Here is a 17,192-nt window from a genome sequence, read left to right on the forward strand (position 1 = left end):
CGTAAACACATACACACACATACGCACACACACACGTAAACACGTACACACACACATACGCACATACACACATATAAACACATACACACACGTAAACACATACACACACATAAACACACACATACACACGTAAACCCATACTCACGTAAACACACACACACGTGCTCATCACTATCTCTTTTCTTTTTAAAACAGGAAATACAAAAAGTCAAAAACACCACCAAAGCCTGAAGGTCCAGTGTATGGCTACTGGAGACCAGCACTGGAGACCAGCACATTCCATACACACACACATGGACACACTCACACACACTCTGCTTACACACTCCTCTCCCTCACACAAAGCTGAAATGTTCCAATGGCTTCTGAAGGGAAAATGTTATTTAAATAAATGTTCTTTTTTTATCTTTCTTTTTTCTTTCTGGTAAAGGGGGAGAATTCCACCAACCTTCAGTATGTAACTTGAGCATTATGGGTAATACACACAGAAGGATAAGGTACTGAACTCTACACCTGTCCCAGGTGTGGGCGGAGTTACAGTTCAGTGGATGTTATTACAGGTTTAGACATTTTTTAAACTGACAATCTGAACAAATATCGTAGTTGACATTCTATCAAGTCTTATCAAAAATGTTTGTTTTATCATTTCTTTTTTCATGAGATTTTACCAGAGGAACTTGGTGCTTTTAATAGGTTTGTAGTTTAAACATCTCTAACTGATGATGTCACAGTCTGGGTTACAGCAGCTGACCAATCAGCTCGCACTCAGCAGATGTGCACGTGGATTAAATCCTAACACACACTCGCTGTAATCACACACTGTCTGTTCTTTCTGCTTTAGTTTTAAACTGCTTCTTAAACTGTTTACTGTACAAAACAGTCAACACTGTGTGTGTGTGTGTGTGTGTAGTGTCTCTGTGTGTGTGTATAGTGTCTGTGTGTGTGTGTGTGTAGTGTCTCTGTGCTCAACCTTTATACCTGAGTTTATTAATGTCTTCATTCATTCCACACACACACGTATACACATGCACACATACCCATGAACACACACACAAACCCATAAACACATACACAAACACCCATAAACAAACACACACAAAACCCATGTACACCCATAAACGCACACACATACCCATAAACACACAAACACACACAAAAACACACACACCCATAAACACACACAAACCCATACACACACACACATATACCCATAAACACACACAAACCCATACACACGCACATATACCCATAAACACACACACACACCCATAAACACACACACACACCCATAAACACACACACACACACTTACCTGTTATACACCATTCTGTACATTTGTGTTGTTTAATTTTTACTGACTTTTTAAATGAACCTTCAGGTCTAATAAATATTAAAGCAGTGTGAGAATCACAGCAGTGTCTCCTGTCATGGTCTCAGAGCTGAAATACTGAAATAACTTTAGTATTTTAGTAACTGTTCCTTTTTAATAGTAACCTAGTATTCTCATTTATTTAAATATAAGGCTCTTCTTTATGAACTCCATATTGTTCTTTATTATTGCTTTGTAATAATGATCTTTACTCTTTATAAAAGAAGTCTCATTAGGTCCTTGTTATTGTTCCTTAAACACTAGGTTCAGCTTGGAAGCTGTATTTTAGCCTTATTTTTATTTTATTTATAATCTTTATTATTAACTGTCTTCTTTTAGTAACTACACTGAACAAAACTATAAACGCAACACTTTTGTTTTCGCACCATTTATCATGAGCTGAACTCAAAGATCTCAGACTTTTTCTATGTACACAAAAGGCCTGTTTCTCTTGAAAATTGTTCACAAATCTGTCTAAATCTGTTAGTGAGCACTTTAGTGTTAGTGAGCACTTTAGTGTTAGTGAGCACTTTAGTGTTAGTGAGCACTTCTCCTTTGCTGAGAGAATCCATCCAGCTCACAGGTGTCATATCACGACGCTGATTAGACAGCATGATTATTACACAGTGTGTCTTCGGCTGGTTACAATAAAAGGCCACTCTAAAATGTGCAGTTTTACTGTATCGAGGGGTCCGAAAACCAGTCAGTATCTGGTGTAACCACCATTTGCCTCATGCAGTGCAACACATCTCCTTCACATAGAGTAGATCAGGTTGTTGTTCCTGACCTGTGGAATGTTGGTCCACTCCTCTTCATTGGCTGTGTGAAGTTGCTGGATACTGACAGGAACTGGAACACGCTGTTGTTATATACACCAGTCCAGAACATCGCAAGCATGCTCAATGTGTGACGTGTCCGGTCAGTATGCTGGTCATGTAAGAACTGGGATGTTTTCAGCTTCCAGGAATTGTGTACAGATCCTTGCATCATGGGGCCGTGCTTTATCATGCTGCGACATGAGGTGATGGTCGTGGATGACTGGCACAACAATGGGCCTCAGGATCTCGTCACGGTATCTCTGTGCATTCAAAATGCCATCAATAAAATGCACCTGTGTTCATTGTCCATAACATACACCTGCCCGTACCATGACCCCACCTCCACCATGGGCCACTCCATCCACAGCGATGACATCAGCAAACCGCTCACCTAAATAATGCCATATATGCTGTCTGCCATTTGCCATGTACAGTGAAAACCGGGATTCATCCGTGAAGAGAACACCGGCAGAAATCCTGCTACTGTTGGTGGAGGAAGAAGAGGAGGGAGAACGGTTTGTATATGGAGAGAGAAGAGGAAAGGCAGGAGTAAAGGTACAATAGGAATAGGGACTCCCAATGTTTATACAATGACAGGGAAAGGTAGAGAGCTGGTGGACATGATGGAGAGAAGGATGGTAGATATAGTGTGTGTGCAGGAGACCAGGTGGAAGGGCAGCAAAGTACGTAGTAATGGAGGGGGATAAAAACTTTTATTATGGTGTGGATAGGAAGAGAAATGGGGTAGGAGTGATGTGTGTGTGAGGAATGTTTTAGAGCTTAAAGAGAGACCGACAGGGTCATCAGTTTGTAGTTAGAAATTGAAGGGATGATGTCGAATGTGGTCAGTGTTTATGCTCCAAAAGTAGGCTGTGAGTTAGAAGAGAAGGAGAGATTCTGGAGCGAGTTAGATGTAGTGATGGAGAGTTTCCCAGATGGGAGAGAGTAGTGACTTGGTGAGGTGATGAGAAGGTGATGGACAGGTTTGGTGTTAAGGAAAGGAACCTAGAAGGACAGATGGTCCTTTGCTAAGCAGATGGAAATAACTGTAGTTAACACTTATCTCCAGAAGACAGAGGAACATAGAGTTACATATAGGAGTGGAGGTAGGAGTACGCAGGTAGACTACATTCTATATAGACGAGGAAATCTGAGAGAGATCGTAAACTGAAAAGTGGTGGTAGGAGAGAGTGTAGCCAGACAGCATCGGGTGGTGATGTGCAAGATGTCTCTGGGGGTCAGGAAGAAGAAGAAGAGAGAAAATATAGAAAAGAAGACCAAGTGGTGGAAGTGGAAAAAGGAAGAATGCCATGAGGAATTCAGACAGAAGCTGAGACAGTCTTTGAGTGGTCAGGAAGAGCTTCCAGATGACTGGGAAACTACAGCAGAAGTGATCAGGGAGACAGGTAGGAAGGTCCTAGGTGTGTCATCTGGAAGGAGAAAATAAGATAAGGAAACATGAAGAGACTAACTAAAAAGAAGTGGGATGTAGAAAGTAGACAAGATTAGAAGGAATCGCTGAACAGAGTGAAGAGGGACGTGACAAAGACCAAACAGAAAACATATGCTGAGTTGTAGGACAGGTTAGACACGAGGGAAGGTGAGAAGGACTTGTACAGGTGAGTGAGACAGAGATGGGAAGATGTGCAACAGGTAAGGAGAGTGTGCAGAGAAGATGGAAGGAGTATTGTGAGGCACTGATGAATGAGGAAGAAAGGGAAAGACGGGAGGAAGTGGTGAATATTGCAGAGCAGGAAATAGCAAAGATGAGGTGAGGAAGATCTGAGGAGAATCGAGAGTTTAAAGGCTGTTGGTCCAGATGACATAACTGTGGAGGTGTGGAAGAGTCCAGGAGAAACAGCAGTGCAGTTTTTATCTAGTTTGTACTACAGGATTTTAGAGAGTGAGAAGATACCTGAGGAATGGAGAAGTGTTCTAGTGCTGATCTTTATAAATAAGGGTGATGTGCAGAGTTGTAGAAACTACAGAGGTATAAAGTTGATGACGACACAATGAAGCTATGGGAGAAGAAAGGAAGTGGATATTTGTGAGCAGCAGTATGGCCTCATGACCAGAAAGAGCATGACTGGGAATTTTTGCTCTGAGAATGTTAATATAGAAGTACAGAGATGGTCAGGAGGAGCTGCACTGTGTCTATGTGCATTTAGAGAAGGTGAATAACAGGGTGATGAGAGATGAGCTATGGTGCTGTATGATGATGTCAGGAGTGGCAGAGAAGTACGTCAGAGTAGTTCTGTATATGTATGACAGCAGTGAGATGTGCTGTAGGTCAGACAGAGGAGTTCAAGGTGGAGCTGGGGATACATCAAGGGTCGGATTTGAGTCCCTTATGGTTTGCTGTGGTGATGGACAGATTGACATGAAGTCAGACAGGAATCTCTGTGGACAATGATGTTAGTGGATGACATTGTGATCTATAGTGAGAGTAGAGAGCAGGTGGAGGAACACCTGGGAAGGTGGAGGTCTGCTCTGGAAAGAAGAGGAATGAATGTCAGTGGTAGTGAGGCAGAATACATGTGTATGAACGCGAGGGAGGGAAGTAGAACAGTGAGGTGACAATCAAAGGAAAGGTGTAGAAGACAGTAGTGACAGGAGCTCTGCTGTATGGGTTAGAGACTGTAGCAGTGAGGAAAAGACATGAGGAAGAGATGGAGGTAGCAGAGATGAGGATGTTAAGGTTTTCTTTAGGAGTGACGAGGATGGACAGGATTAGGAACGAGCACATCAGAGTGACCAATGAGCTGTACCTCATATGCCTGCACCAGGAGTCCACAAGGGGGCATTGGTAGAAGAATGTTGGAGATGGAGCTGCAGATAAGAGGACAAGAGGAAGGACAAGGAGGAGATATATGGGTGTGTTAAATGTGGACATGAAGGTAACTGATGTGAGAGAAGAGGATGATGAGGATAGAGTCAGGTGGGAACTGATGATTCACTGTGGTGACCCCTAGCAGGAAAAGACCAAAGTAAAAGAAGAGGAGATGAAAGTCATGACACTTAACTCCAGTAAAAGAATCTGTGTTATTATAAAGCTGATTTTAAAATGCTAGTTTAATCTGAACTGTAGGAAATGTGTGGCATGAAAAGTAACATGACATTAACACACACCAACACACACTAACACACCAACACAGAAATGTCTTTCATCATAGCTGTACAAATGTCTGTGTTAAATGTTTTGAAATCTTTTTGAACACTCGTTAAATTTCAGTCAGAATGTTAGAACAGAAGATGATGGAATGAACGCTGTTAGCTTAGCAATAATGCTTGAGAACTAGACAGAAAGGGGTGGAGTCTGTGAGAGTGTGGCCACGCCCCTTCATGTGACCATGCTTACGGTTTTCTTATTAACAATAATACAAAATTTGTGACTTAGCAAGCTCGTAGCATTTGGAGTACAGGTATAAACATCGAGTACTTCATGTAACAGACTCGTAAACATGTAAAGGGGAGGAGCATCAGAGCACAGCCACGCCCCCATCACAGCGGCTAGTGATCATGTTTCCTATTTCAGTCCACGTGTCCAGGAGCGGGTCGTAAATCTCCACCGAGTCCGCAGTGACCGGAGCCGAGAAATCCCTCCCAGAGTTCCGACCACCGATGGCATACAGCAGACCGTTAACAGCGGCTACGCTAACCCCGGCACGTGCCACCGACATGGACGCCACCTCCACCCACCGCTCCTGAAAAATGAACACACGAGTTAGCATAACTTTCTTTTAAAAACACAAGCAAGCCATTGCTATTAAAATGGCTAGTGAGCTAGCTATGCTAACATGTTGTGTGTGTTAGATTAGATCAGATTAGATCAGACCTCCTCAGGACAGTATTTCTCCACAGTGTCCAGCGATCCGAGAGCCTCGTTCCATCCCCCCACCGCATAGATGGCGTTATTGATCGAGGCCACACCCACATACGCCCGCCGTGTCATCATGACCGGCAGAGCTCGCCAGCGGCGGGAAATGGGGTCGTAGACCTCGGCTGAACAAAGCTCCACCCCCTCGTCGCTGATCCCACCAATCACATAGACGGAACCTGATTGTAGCGAACGATAAACTTTGTTACTATGGCGATAAACAGATTCACTGTATTTGGATAGAAATGATGATGAATTGTTTTTTCTTTACCTTGTAGCTCACAACAGCCGAAGTAGTATCGTGGTACGGGCATGTTCTCGATCACCTCCCACTTATTCTCCTCAGGATCATAACGCTCCATCGTCTTCCCGATTTCAGAACCAATCCAGCCTCCTGTAGGGATCAGAGGTCACACAGTTCTGGTGTTGATGATAAATGTAGTGTGATTGTGATGGTTACTGCTATATGAATGTGTGTGTGTGTGTGTGTGTGTGTGTGTACCGAGTGCATAGAGAGCCCCGTTGCACGGACACACCCCGACTCCACAGCGTGGGAAGTTGAGTGATGCGACAGCAGCCCACTGTTTGGTAACGGGGTCGTAGCGCTCCGTACAGTCGAAGATCATCGAGTCCTTCTCACCTGAGACACCAAACAGACATCATACATCTACTGTTCCTGAGCTCAAGGTTCATTGGAGTAAAATAAACCACGTACTCACCTCCGATGACGTAGATCATGCCGTCGAGGACGGCGACGCCCAGGCCGCTGCGGGCCTGATGGAGGGAGGAGACCGTGGTCCAGAACTGACTGAACGAATCAAATCGCTCCACACAACTCAAGGCTCGACTGTCACTCCATCTGCCTCCCTGCAGACGTGTGTAACCTCCTGGTGCAGTGAGAAAGGGTACGAGAGTGTAAGAGATATGAAGGAGACTGAGAAACACACACACACACACACACACACACACACACGCGGTTTACCAATGGCATAGAGGTATTTGCGCGCTTTCCGACGAGGCCGAGTCTTTGACGGTTGTGCGACTGTTTTGGAGTCTTTAGGGGTTTTGGTTGACTCTGTGTATTCTCTCAGCAGGGTCTGCAGCGCCACCCGCAGGCTGAAGTCACTCACTCCTGTCACACACAATTACCCTGTAACTATAATGTAACATTATAATGCTATATTCAGTAAATATCACCTCTCAGATTAAAGACCTTACTCTTACCCTCGATGTAGGCGAAGAGCCTTTGAGGAGACAGCAGGGGGAAGCGGATCGGCTCCAGAACTTCCACCACGTGCTTCTTCCTGTGTGTGATGTCATGGAGAAGCCAGCTCATGGCCGCCGTAAACACCTGATACTCGTCCTCGATCCTCAACTCCTCACTGCGCAGCAAGCATGCAAGCTGATCCTTCGACAGGCTGGAGAACTCCTCCTCCTCACACACCTAACACACAGAGTTAAAGGTACAGTCAGGGGGTTAAACTCCTCACACACACACACACACACACACACACACACACAGAGTTAAAGGTACAGTCAGGGGGTTAAACTCCTCACACACACACACACACACACACACACACACACAGAGTTAAAGGTACAGTCAGGGGGTTAAACTCCTCACACACACACACACACACACACACACACACACACACACACAGAGTTAAAGGTACAGTCAGGGGGTTAAACTCCTCACACACACACACACACACACACACACACACACACAGAGTTAAAGGTACAGTCAGGGGGTTAAACTCCTCACACACACACACACACACACAGAGTTAAAGGTACAGTCAGGGGGGTTAAACTCCTCACACACACACACCTAACACACAGAGTTAACGGTACAGTCAGGGGGGTTAAACTCCTCACACACACACACACACACACACACACACACACACACACACACACACACACACACACACACACACAGAGTTAACGGTACAGTCAGGGGGGTTAAACTCCTCACTCACACACACACACACAGAGTTAAAGGTACAGTCAGGGGGGTTAAACTCCTCACACACACACACACACACACACACACACACACACACACACACAGAGTTAAAGGTACAGTCAGGGGGGTTAAACTCCTCACACACACACACACACACACACACAGAGTTAAAGGTACAGTCAGGGGGGTTAAACTCCTCACACACACACACACACACACACACACACACACAGAGTTAACGGTACAGTCAGGGGGTTAAACTCCTCACACACACACACACACACACACACACACACACACAGAGTTAACGGTACAGTCAGGGGGTTAAACTCCTCACACACACACACACACACACACACACACACACACACACACAGAGTTAACGGTACAGTCAGGGGGTTAAACTCCTCACACACACACACACACACACACACACACACACAGAGTTAACGGTACAGTCAGGGGGGTTAAACTCCTCACACACACACACACACACACACACACACACACACACACACACACACAGAGAGTTAACGGTACAGTCAGGGGGTTAAACTCCTCACACACACACACACACACACAGAGTTAACGGTACAGTCAGGGGGTTAAACTCCTCACACACACACACACACACAGAGTTAACGGTACAGTCAGGGGGTTAAACTCCTCACACACACACACACACACACACACACAGAGAGTTAAAGGTACAGTCAGGGGGGTTAAACTCCTCACACACACACACACACACACACACACACACACACAGAGTTAACGGTACAGTCAGGGGGTTAAACTCCTCACACACACACACACACACACACACACACACACACACACACACACACACAGAGTTAACGGTACAGTCAGGGGGTTAAACTCCTCACACACACACACACACACACACACACACACACACACACACACACACACACACACACACACACACACACACAGAGTTAACGGTACAGTCAGGGGGTTAAACTCCTCACACACACACACACACACACAGAGTTAAAGGTACAGTCAGGGGGTTAAACTCCTCACACACACACACACACACACACACACACGCAGAGTTAACGGTACAGTCAGGGGGTTAAACTCCTCACACACACACACACACACACACACACACACACACACAGAGTTAACGGTACAGTCAGGGGGTTAAACTCCTCACACACACACACACACACAGAGTTAACGGTACAGTCAGGGGGGTTAAACTCCTCACACACACACACACACACACACACACACACACAGAGTTAAAGGTACAGTCAGGGGGGTTAAACTCCTCACACACACACACACACACAGAGTTAACGGTACAGTCAGGGGGTTAAACTCCTCACACACACACACACACACACACACACACACACACACAGAGTTAACGGTACAGTCAGGGGGTTAAACTCCTCACACACACACACACACACACACACACAGAGTTAAAGGTACAGTCAGGGGGGTTAAACTCCTCACACACACACACACACACACACACACACACACACACAGAGTTAACGGTACAGTCAGGGGGTTAAACTCCTCACACACACACACACACACACACACACACACACACACACACACACACACAGAGTTAACGGTACAGTCAGGGGGTTAAACTCCTCACACACACACACACACACACACACACACAGTCAGGGGGTTAAACTCCTCACACACACACACACACACACGCAGAGTTAACGGTACAGTCAGGGGGTTAAACTCCTCACACACACACACACACACACACACACACACACACACACACACACAGAGTTAAAGGTACAGTCAGGGGGTTAAACTCCTCACACACACACACACACACACACACACACACACACACACACACACACACACACGCAGAGTTAACGGTACAGTCAGGGGGTTAAACTCCTCACACACCTAACACGCAGAGTTACCGGTACAGTCAGGGGGTTAAACTCCTTACACACACACACACACACACACACACACACACACACACACACACAGAGTTAACGGTACAGTCAGGGGGTTAAACTCCTCACACACACACACACACACACACAGACAGAGTTAAAGGAACAGTCAGGGGGTTAAACTCCTCACACACACACACACACAGAGTTAGCGGTAGTCAGGGGGTTAAACTCCTTACACACACACACACACACACAGACACACAGTCAGATGTGCTGGAGGCTGGGGCTCACCTGTAGGAAGTGGGCGTGGATGTAGTTCTGAGTGAACTCCAGGAGTTCGTTGTAGCTGATCTGTTCCAGGAACTGATAAATTCCGACACAGTTACTCGGCTCCATGTGGCTCCTCAGAAACTCTCCACAGATAAGCACGAGCTCGCCGAGTTGCAGCATGTCGGCCGCCATCATGAGATCCTGAACGTTCTCCACCGTCACCTCCACACAGCCTCTCACACACAAATAATACACTAAATAAATGCCTGTGTCTGTGTGTCTGAATCAGGTGACTATTGACGTAGGGACCTGGGGATCTACCTGTGTATGTACCTGTGCAGTATATCTCCCAGTGGGTCTACACGAGCCCAACTATTCACTCACCTGTGCACATTTGTATCTACCTGTGTATATAAACTCCAGAAGACACTCAAACACATCTGGGTCCACCCCAGCGATGTGCACTTCCTCCTCACGTGCCTCGCTCATGGCTGAGTTAAAGAGGGCAGAGAAGTACGGCCCGCTGGCCGCCAGGACCAACCGGTGGACCCGGAACGCCCGACCTCCTACCAGCAGACGCACATCACACAGCTCTGAGTGCAGACGCATCTTATTCATCTGAGCCAGCAGCAAGTGTGCATGATGCTCAGAAGAACGACAAGAACCATCCTTTATTCTTGTAGCTCTGATGTCGCTCACACCCGAGATCATGGACGACATTGTGGTGATGGGACGACCCTCAAACCCGCCGTTACCTACAAATGACTTAAAACAGCAGACATGGTTTCTGACAGGACATTGTATAAGAGGTCATGAAGGTTCAAAGGTCACAGTGGTAGCAAAGTGATTCTGCTCTTATACATGTGTTTAATTTATTATATATTATATATCTCTGAATCCTGTCAAAAGCTGGAGATCATGAAGTCAGTGTGAGATCCAGATCATCAGGTGTATAAAATCTCCTCATATCAGCATGTTCCTGTGGGACAGAAGAGCACAGCTTATGTAAACAATACTGCGCATGCGCAGTAAGGGACACAGCTCATATAGATGAAACAAACACAAGTATAATGCAAATCATTCCGGGTGTTATTAAGGTTTTTAATCAGATTTATACACATTATCAGTGTGAAATAGAGTGAAATAACCCGTATATATATATCCCGGTACAGTGTACTTCTCTTACCAGCCGTGTTTTGGGTTGTATAATGATTATTTTCACCGCAGCTCAACACAGCACTTCCGCATTTCTATCGATTTCTCTGTGATCAACATTCAGACCTGACGGTCAGATGGCCGAACTCCGAAAAACCTCGATATTTGTGTTTTTATGAATCTACATGTACTTTTCTTTTCTTTACTTAGTGATAATCAATAAATAATAAAGAATATATCACCTTTCATATCTAATCTTTAACTTAATGACATTTTAAATGTTTAAACGTCCTACTGTGATGTTGCAGTTATTAGAGCAAGTAAATAACGTAATACGTTATGGACGTAATAAATCTACATCATATGTACGTGAACATATGTAACGTTTATAACGGAATAAATCTTCTCTAGAGTGATTATATCACGGAGGAGTCGCATATGTTTATGACCTCGTATTGAGTCCATGACCTTTCCAACATGGCGGACACGTAGCGGCGGTGCGGTCGCTCTCGCGAGATCTCGCGCGATGTTGAGCTCCAGCGCTTCAGTGTTGTTAAAGGCGGGGTCTCCGATTTTTGAGAAATGCTTCAGAAAACTGAGTCGGAACGACAAACTAAAAATCAAAACAAAAACAAAACAAACGTGTAGCCAATGAGCAGAAAGGGGCGTGTCTTGTCAATATGTGGCAGAGAGAGTGTCCAGTGCGCATGTGTGACTAGGGTGACCAGACGTCCTCCTTTGCCCGGACATGTCCTCTTTTTGAAACCTAAAAATGTGTCCGGGCGGAATTTCTAAATCGTCCGGGATTTTGTTATTCTAGCCTCAAACGTGTTTACGGCGAATTTGCATTGCTCTCTCTTTCATTCACATACTAGTCCCGCCCTCCCCCTACAGTTCACTTTGCATTGAGTGGAAGTGTAAGGTGTAGAGCTACCGTCATTGGTCAATAGTATTCTCTGTACACATTTAATTGGTCAGTCACCTCAAGCGCCTTGTTTACCGCTGGCAAAGCGCATGGCTACCCGGCATCTTCAGCCATGCCGAAACGCAAGTGTAAGTTCACAACAAAAATTCTTACTTAATGAGTAATCGTAGACTGTTGGGAAAGATTCAGTCCTCTGAAAAATATGCCCCACGTGAGGAGGACTGACCGGTTAAATTATATTTAACATACCGGTCAAAGCCCCGCCCATTTCTAAACAATCCCAGCCTACTTCCGGGTTAGGCCCCACCCACGCGCGCTGAAGTGTCCTCTTTTTCACACACCCAAATCTGGTCACCCTATGTGTGACATTAGCAGAAAGTGGTTTTAACATTGACATGGAGGATAAAAACAAAGAAAGAAAGAGAAGAAAGACTTACGATAAGGTAAGAAGTAGGACGTGTTAATATAGGATCAGCTTTCCAGCGCTGGAGAGAACTGAAGGAGCAGGAAGTTGGTCACATATTCACAGATTGGAGTTTCCTGAGTCAATAACTCCTGAGCTAAACACTGTTACTACACAAATAACACCTCTTTTCTATCGTAGTAATGTAGAGACGCAGCTACAACCGTGTTTTGTGTAGTAACAGTGTTTTCTTCAAGCGCGTTTAACTTCATTTTTTTTTTTTGTAATTCACTGTTTTTATTTTGATAGAATATGCAAAAATACAACACAACAGAAAAAGAAAGATCCTGATTTAAACTAATACCCACCCACAACCACCCCCATCCCACCCCTATCCCACTGCACCCCAGGACTCATGTAAATCAAAAGTACAACAGAATAAGCTCAAAGAAATATACACAAAAATATACAAATTGAATCAGTTGTAATATTCACAACCGAATAACAACCTTAGACTAAATAACCAAAATCTTTGAAGCTATGGAAATCCAGTTCTGCCACATAGAAAGAGTAGCAGGCTTTGCGTGATTAGTCCTTGCAGAAGACAGTTCCAGATAAAGTATTTCCAATAAGGAGTGAATCCAGTGCTTAGCAGAAAGGTCATGCGGGGGTTTCCAGCGTTGAACTAAAAGTTTCTTTGCCGCAGTCAAAGCTGCCAGCCAAAATTTCAGTTGTTTCCCATTTACAGGAAACCTGGAATTATCATTCAACAACAAAACAACAGGATCCTTAGGAAAACGAATGCCGATAATCTTATATATACCATCAAGCGTGATGTCCCAGAATTTTTGTACACCTGGACAGTCCCATAACATATGCCTGAAAGTGTCAAGGCAACCTGGTCCGCAGAACATGCAATACGGCTGGGGTGAAATACCCATCGCATAACGTATACGCGTGGTTAAATATGCTCTGTGAATAATTTTAAAGTGAATGAATTTGTGGTTAGAGTTTGAGGATGCATGGAATGTATTAACCCATACTGAGTCCCAATCAATGCTTCTATTATAGGGAGTCAGATCTGCTTCCCACACTCTAGCTTTAGGGAAGTCATCAGAATTAAGGTTTGAGAGGCAAAAGTAAAAATAAGAGACCATTCCTATGCTTGGTGCTTTTTGAATCCATTGCATTACTGGGTGGATCAGAAGATTATTGCCCCAAGGAACTTTTAGATTTTTTAATGCGGAACGAAGTTGAAAATATAGAAATAAAGTGTTACGGGAAATGTTAAATCTTCCTGTTAAGTCTTGAAAATTCAAAATTGATTTCTCTCCACTTACATCATTTAACGTTAGAACACCTTTTGCAGCCCAATTTGGCTGTACAAATGGCTTCCCACCAGAAAGTAGATTCCGATTGTGCCATATAGGAGTATGAGTATGCCAAATTGTTTTAGAAGGAAAAAGGGATTCAATCTTTTTAAATATTTGGAGAGTGTAGGAGAGTATAGGTCCATAATGTAATGAGCACTTCCTATATGAGAGACCAGAAAATAAAAAATCCTGCAATCGAATTGGTGAAATAATCTCTTGCTCTATTACTTTCCACGAGGACTGTGAACAAGGATCAAACCATTTCTTGACCGAGAGCAGAACAAAGGACCAATGATACAATTTAAAATTTGGGCAGCCCCATCCGCCTTTCGTTTTAATTCTTTGAAGTGTAGACCACTTAACGCGGGGACGTTTTCCATTCCAAATATATTTTCTTAGTAAAGAATCTATTTTCTTCCAATAATTTGTAGGTGGGGGGAGAGGAAGCATGGAACTAATAAAATTAATGCGAGGCAGAATATTCATCTTTATCACTGACATCCGGGCTGAAGGTGAAGAGGGCAGACATATCCACCGTTGAATATCAGCCTCAATTTTCTCAGAGATTGCCATAAAGTTTATTTTTGAGATTAGGGATAAAGTAGGTCTGAGTTCGATCCCTAAGTATTTAACTTGTGTTGATATTAAGATATTGCTTGGAACAGAAAGGTTTAGACCATCGGAATTAAGAGGCATCAAAATAGTTTTCGAAAGATTAATTTTAAATCCCGATAGTATGCCAAATTCGTCTAGAATTTTGAGGGCATTAGGGAGCGAGCGCTGCAAGTCAGATAGAAATAATAATATGTCATCTGCATATAGGGAAATAGAGTGGTTTGAAGCACCCAACCGGATTGGCGTAACCAGATTGCACTGCCTAACATACTGTGCCAGAGGTTCTATTGATAGATTAAACAAAAAGGGGGAAAGTGGACAACCCTGCCTCGTACCTCTATGAATATGAAATCTGTCCGATATGTGTCCACCAGTAGATACCCTGGCCATGGGATTAGTGTATAGAGTTTGTATCATTCTAATGAACCGGTCGCCAAAATTGAACTTCTTTAAAGTATACCACAGATAACCCCATTCAAGCCGATCAAAGGCTTTTTCGGCATCAATAAATAGAAGGCCACTAGGCACTTTCAATTTCCTTGATTCCGCAATAACGTGTAACACTCGGCGGACGTTGTCAGAAGCCAGGCGTCCAGGGATAAAACCTGATTGATCTGGACCAATTAGCTTATGTATTACTACTTGTAGACGTCTAGCAATAACTTTAGCATAAATTTTGACATCTTCATTTATCAAGGAAATGGGCCTATAATTAGAACAGTCTGAGTGATCTTTTCCGGGTTTAGGTAGAACAGAGATTAGAGCTGTATTTAAGTCTTGGTGAAAATGGCCTTTGAATACGGCTTCATTTATAGTACGTAACCAAATGTGGCCTAATAAATCCCACAGCACCAGGTATAACTCAGCCGGAAGACCGTCAATTCCGGGAGACTTTCCTTTACTTGAACAAGTTACTGCATTATGTAGTTCTTCTAGAGTTATATCAGAGTCAAGGCTGTCCACCTCCTCCTCTGAAAGTTTATTTAAATTCAATTGGTCGAAAAATCTTTTTAACTGGCCAGTACTGGGTTGTGTTTCTGAAACATATAATTTTTCAAAGAATGACATGAATATTTTGTTAATATCTTTGGGATGTGAATTGAGAACATTTTTTGAATTTCTAATCGCCCTTATATTAAAACGTTGCTCATGTTTTTTCAGAGTAAGTGCAAGGAGCCGGCTTGGTCTGCTTCCATCTATATAGTATTTCTGTTTCGTAATATGCATAAGATATTCTGCTCTTCTGCGAAGCAAATCACTGAGTGCAGCCCTTTCCACATTTAACTCATGTTGTTTAATATTGGAAAAGTTGTATCCTAATTCCTTTTCCAAGTCCCCACATCTTTTTTCTAATACTGATATTTTTTCAACATATTTCTTTTTAAGTCTAGCAGAAAAGGAGATGGCTTTGTTCCTTAAAAAGCCTTTGACAGATGCCCATAGCATATCATTGTTGGAGACTGAATTTTGATTCAATCTGATAAACTCAGTCAGTTCTGGTCTCAGTTGAGATAGGAATTCCTCATTCTGTAAAAGTATAGTATTAAATCTCCATCTTGACGATTTACAGGATGTCTTAATCTGGAGTTGTGCCAATACAGCATTATGGTCAGAAACACTTTGTGGTAGGAACTCAATGTGTATTAGATCTGAAAGCAGTGGTGATGAAAGAAAAATATAATCAATTCTTGAAAATGATTTGTGGCTTGGGGAAAAATAGGTATATTCTTTAGCCGTTGGATTTTGTAAACGCCAGGCATCACATAAGTCTAGGTCTTTACTAAACAATCTCAGTGCCGCAGAAGAATGAGACTGTGTTACTGAAATTGAAGGATTGGAGCGATCCAAAGCCGTGTCAAACACAGCATTCATATCTGATCCAATGACGACTGAATAGTTATGAAGAGATAAAAGAGTTTTCAAAACTTGTGGAAAAAAGAAGGCATCATATGAGTTTGGGGCATATATATTAACAAATGCATACCTATTTCCTTCAATTAAGGCACAACAATACGCAACTCGGCCATCGTCATCAGAGCCTTTATGTTCAACAATAAAATTAGAATTACGCTTAAAAAGAATTGTCACCCCTTGTTTTTTAGACTTACAACATGATGATATTATGGGAATATAACGCCTGTTTTGCATTCTTTGGGTGTCCATTGCAGTAAGATGGGTTTCTTGAAGAAACGCTACATCGATTTTCTTTCTGTGCATAAGATCTAAAACCCGAGTACGTTTAATCGGAGAATTCAACCCCCTAACATTGAGAGACAATATATTTATATTAACCATAGTCTACAATTGTTGGAGTCACACAGAATAACGCATAAGGTAAAAAACAGATTATTGAGCATATAACCAAGATTTTCACAACCATTTGCAGTAACAAAATCAGTATCGGTCCTGGGTGCTTTATGCGCCTAAGCGCCCCCTCCCTCTCCCCTATAACCCTTTTAGCAAACATCTGTGGCGATCGCGAGGCAATGTCTA

The 17,192-nt window shown here is 43.4% G+C and overlaps 3 protein-coding genes across 7 annotated transcripts in view; 2 read left to right on the plus strand and 1 right to left on the minus strand.

The window, feature by feature from the left end:
* Positions 1-1,412, plus strand: part of guk1a (guanylate kinase 1a) — a 25,867-nt gene extending 24,455 nt beyond the window's left edge. For all 4 annotated transcript variants that reach the window (XM_060875466.1, XM_060875465.1, XM_060875464.1 and 1 more), the window contains one exon: positions 196-1,412. In XM_060875466.1, coding sequence (XP_060731449.1) covers positions 196-231 — 36 coding nt within the window. In that variant the 3' untranslated portion in view covers positions 232-1,412. The remainder of the gene's footprint in view (positions 1-195) is intronic.
* A 3,829-nt stretch (positions 1,413-5,241) lies between these two features.
* On the minus strand, positions 5,242-11,545 carry ipp (intracisternal A particle-promoted polypeptide). The gene is made up of 10 exons (XM_060875432.1): positions 11,415-11,545; positions 10,633-11,207; positions 10,250-10,461; positions 7,289-7,508; positions 7,047-7,196; positions 6,784-6,951; positions 6,567-6,704; positions 6,336-6,458; positions 6,023-6,243; positions 5,242-5,891 (listed from the first exon to the last, which is right to left on the minus strand). Exons 2-10 carry the CDS (start codon positions 10,946-10,948, stop codon positions 5,667-5,669), a joined length of 1,773 nt encoding a protein of 590 aa, XP_060731415.1. The 5' UTR covers positions 10,949-11,207; positions 11,415-11,545; the 3' UTR covers positions 5,242-5,666.
* Positions 6,839-17,192, plus strand: part of LOC132849175 (protein zyg-11 homolog) — a 93,588-nt gene continuing 83,234 nt past the window's right edge. Inside the window, exon 1 of one of the 2 annotated variants that reach the window (XM_060875429.1) lies at positions 6,839-6,969. The gene's annotated coding sequence lies outside the window, so the exon portion shown is untranslated. Of the gene's footprint in view, positions 6,970-7,389; positions 7,528-17,192 lie in introns of those variants that run through there. The other variant, XM_060875428.1, reaches the window with a different exon arrangement.

The sequence above is a fragment of the Tachysurus vachellii genome, chromosome 7, assembly GCF_030014155.1.
Source record: "Tachysurus vachellii isolate PV-2020 chromosome 7, HZAU_Pvac_v1, whole genome shotgun sequence".
In the NCBI taxonomy this organism is placed as follows: domain Eukaryota; kingdom Metazoa; phylum Chordata; class Actinopteri; order Siluriformes; family Bagridae; genus Tachysurus; species Tachysurus vachellii.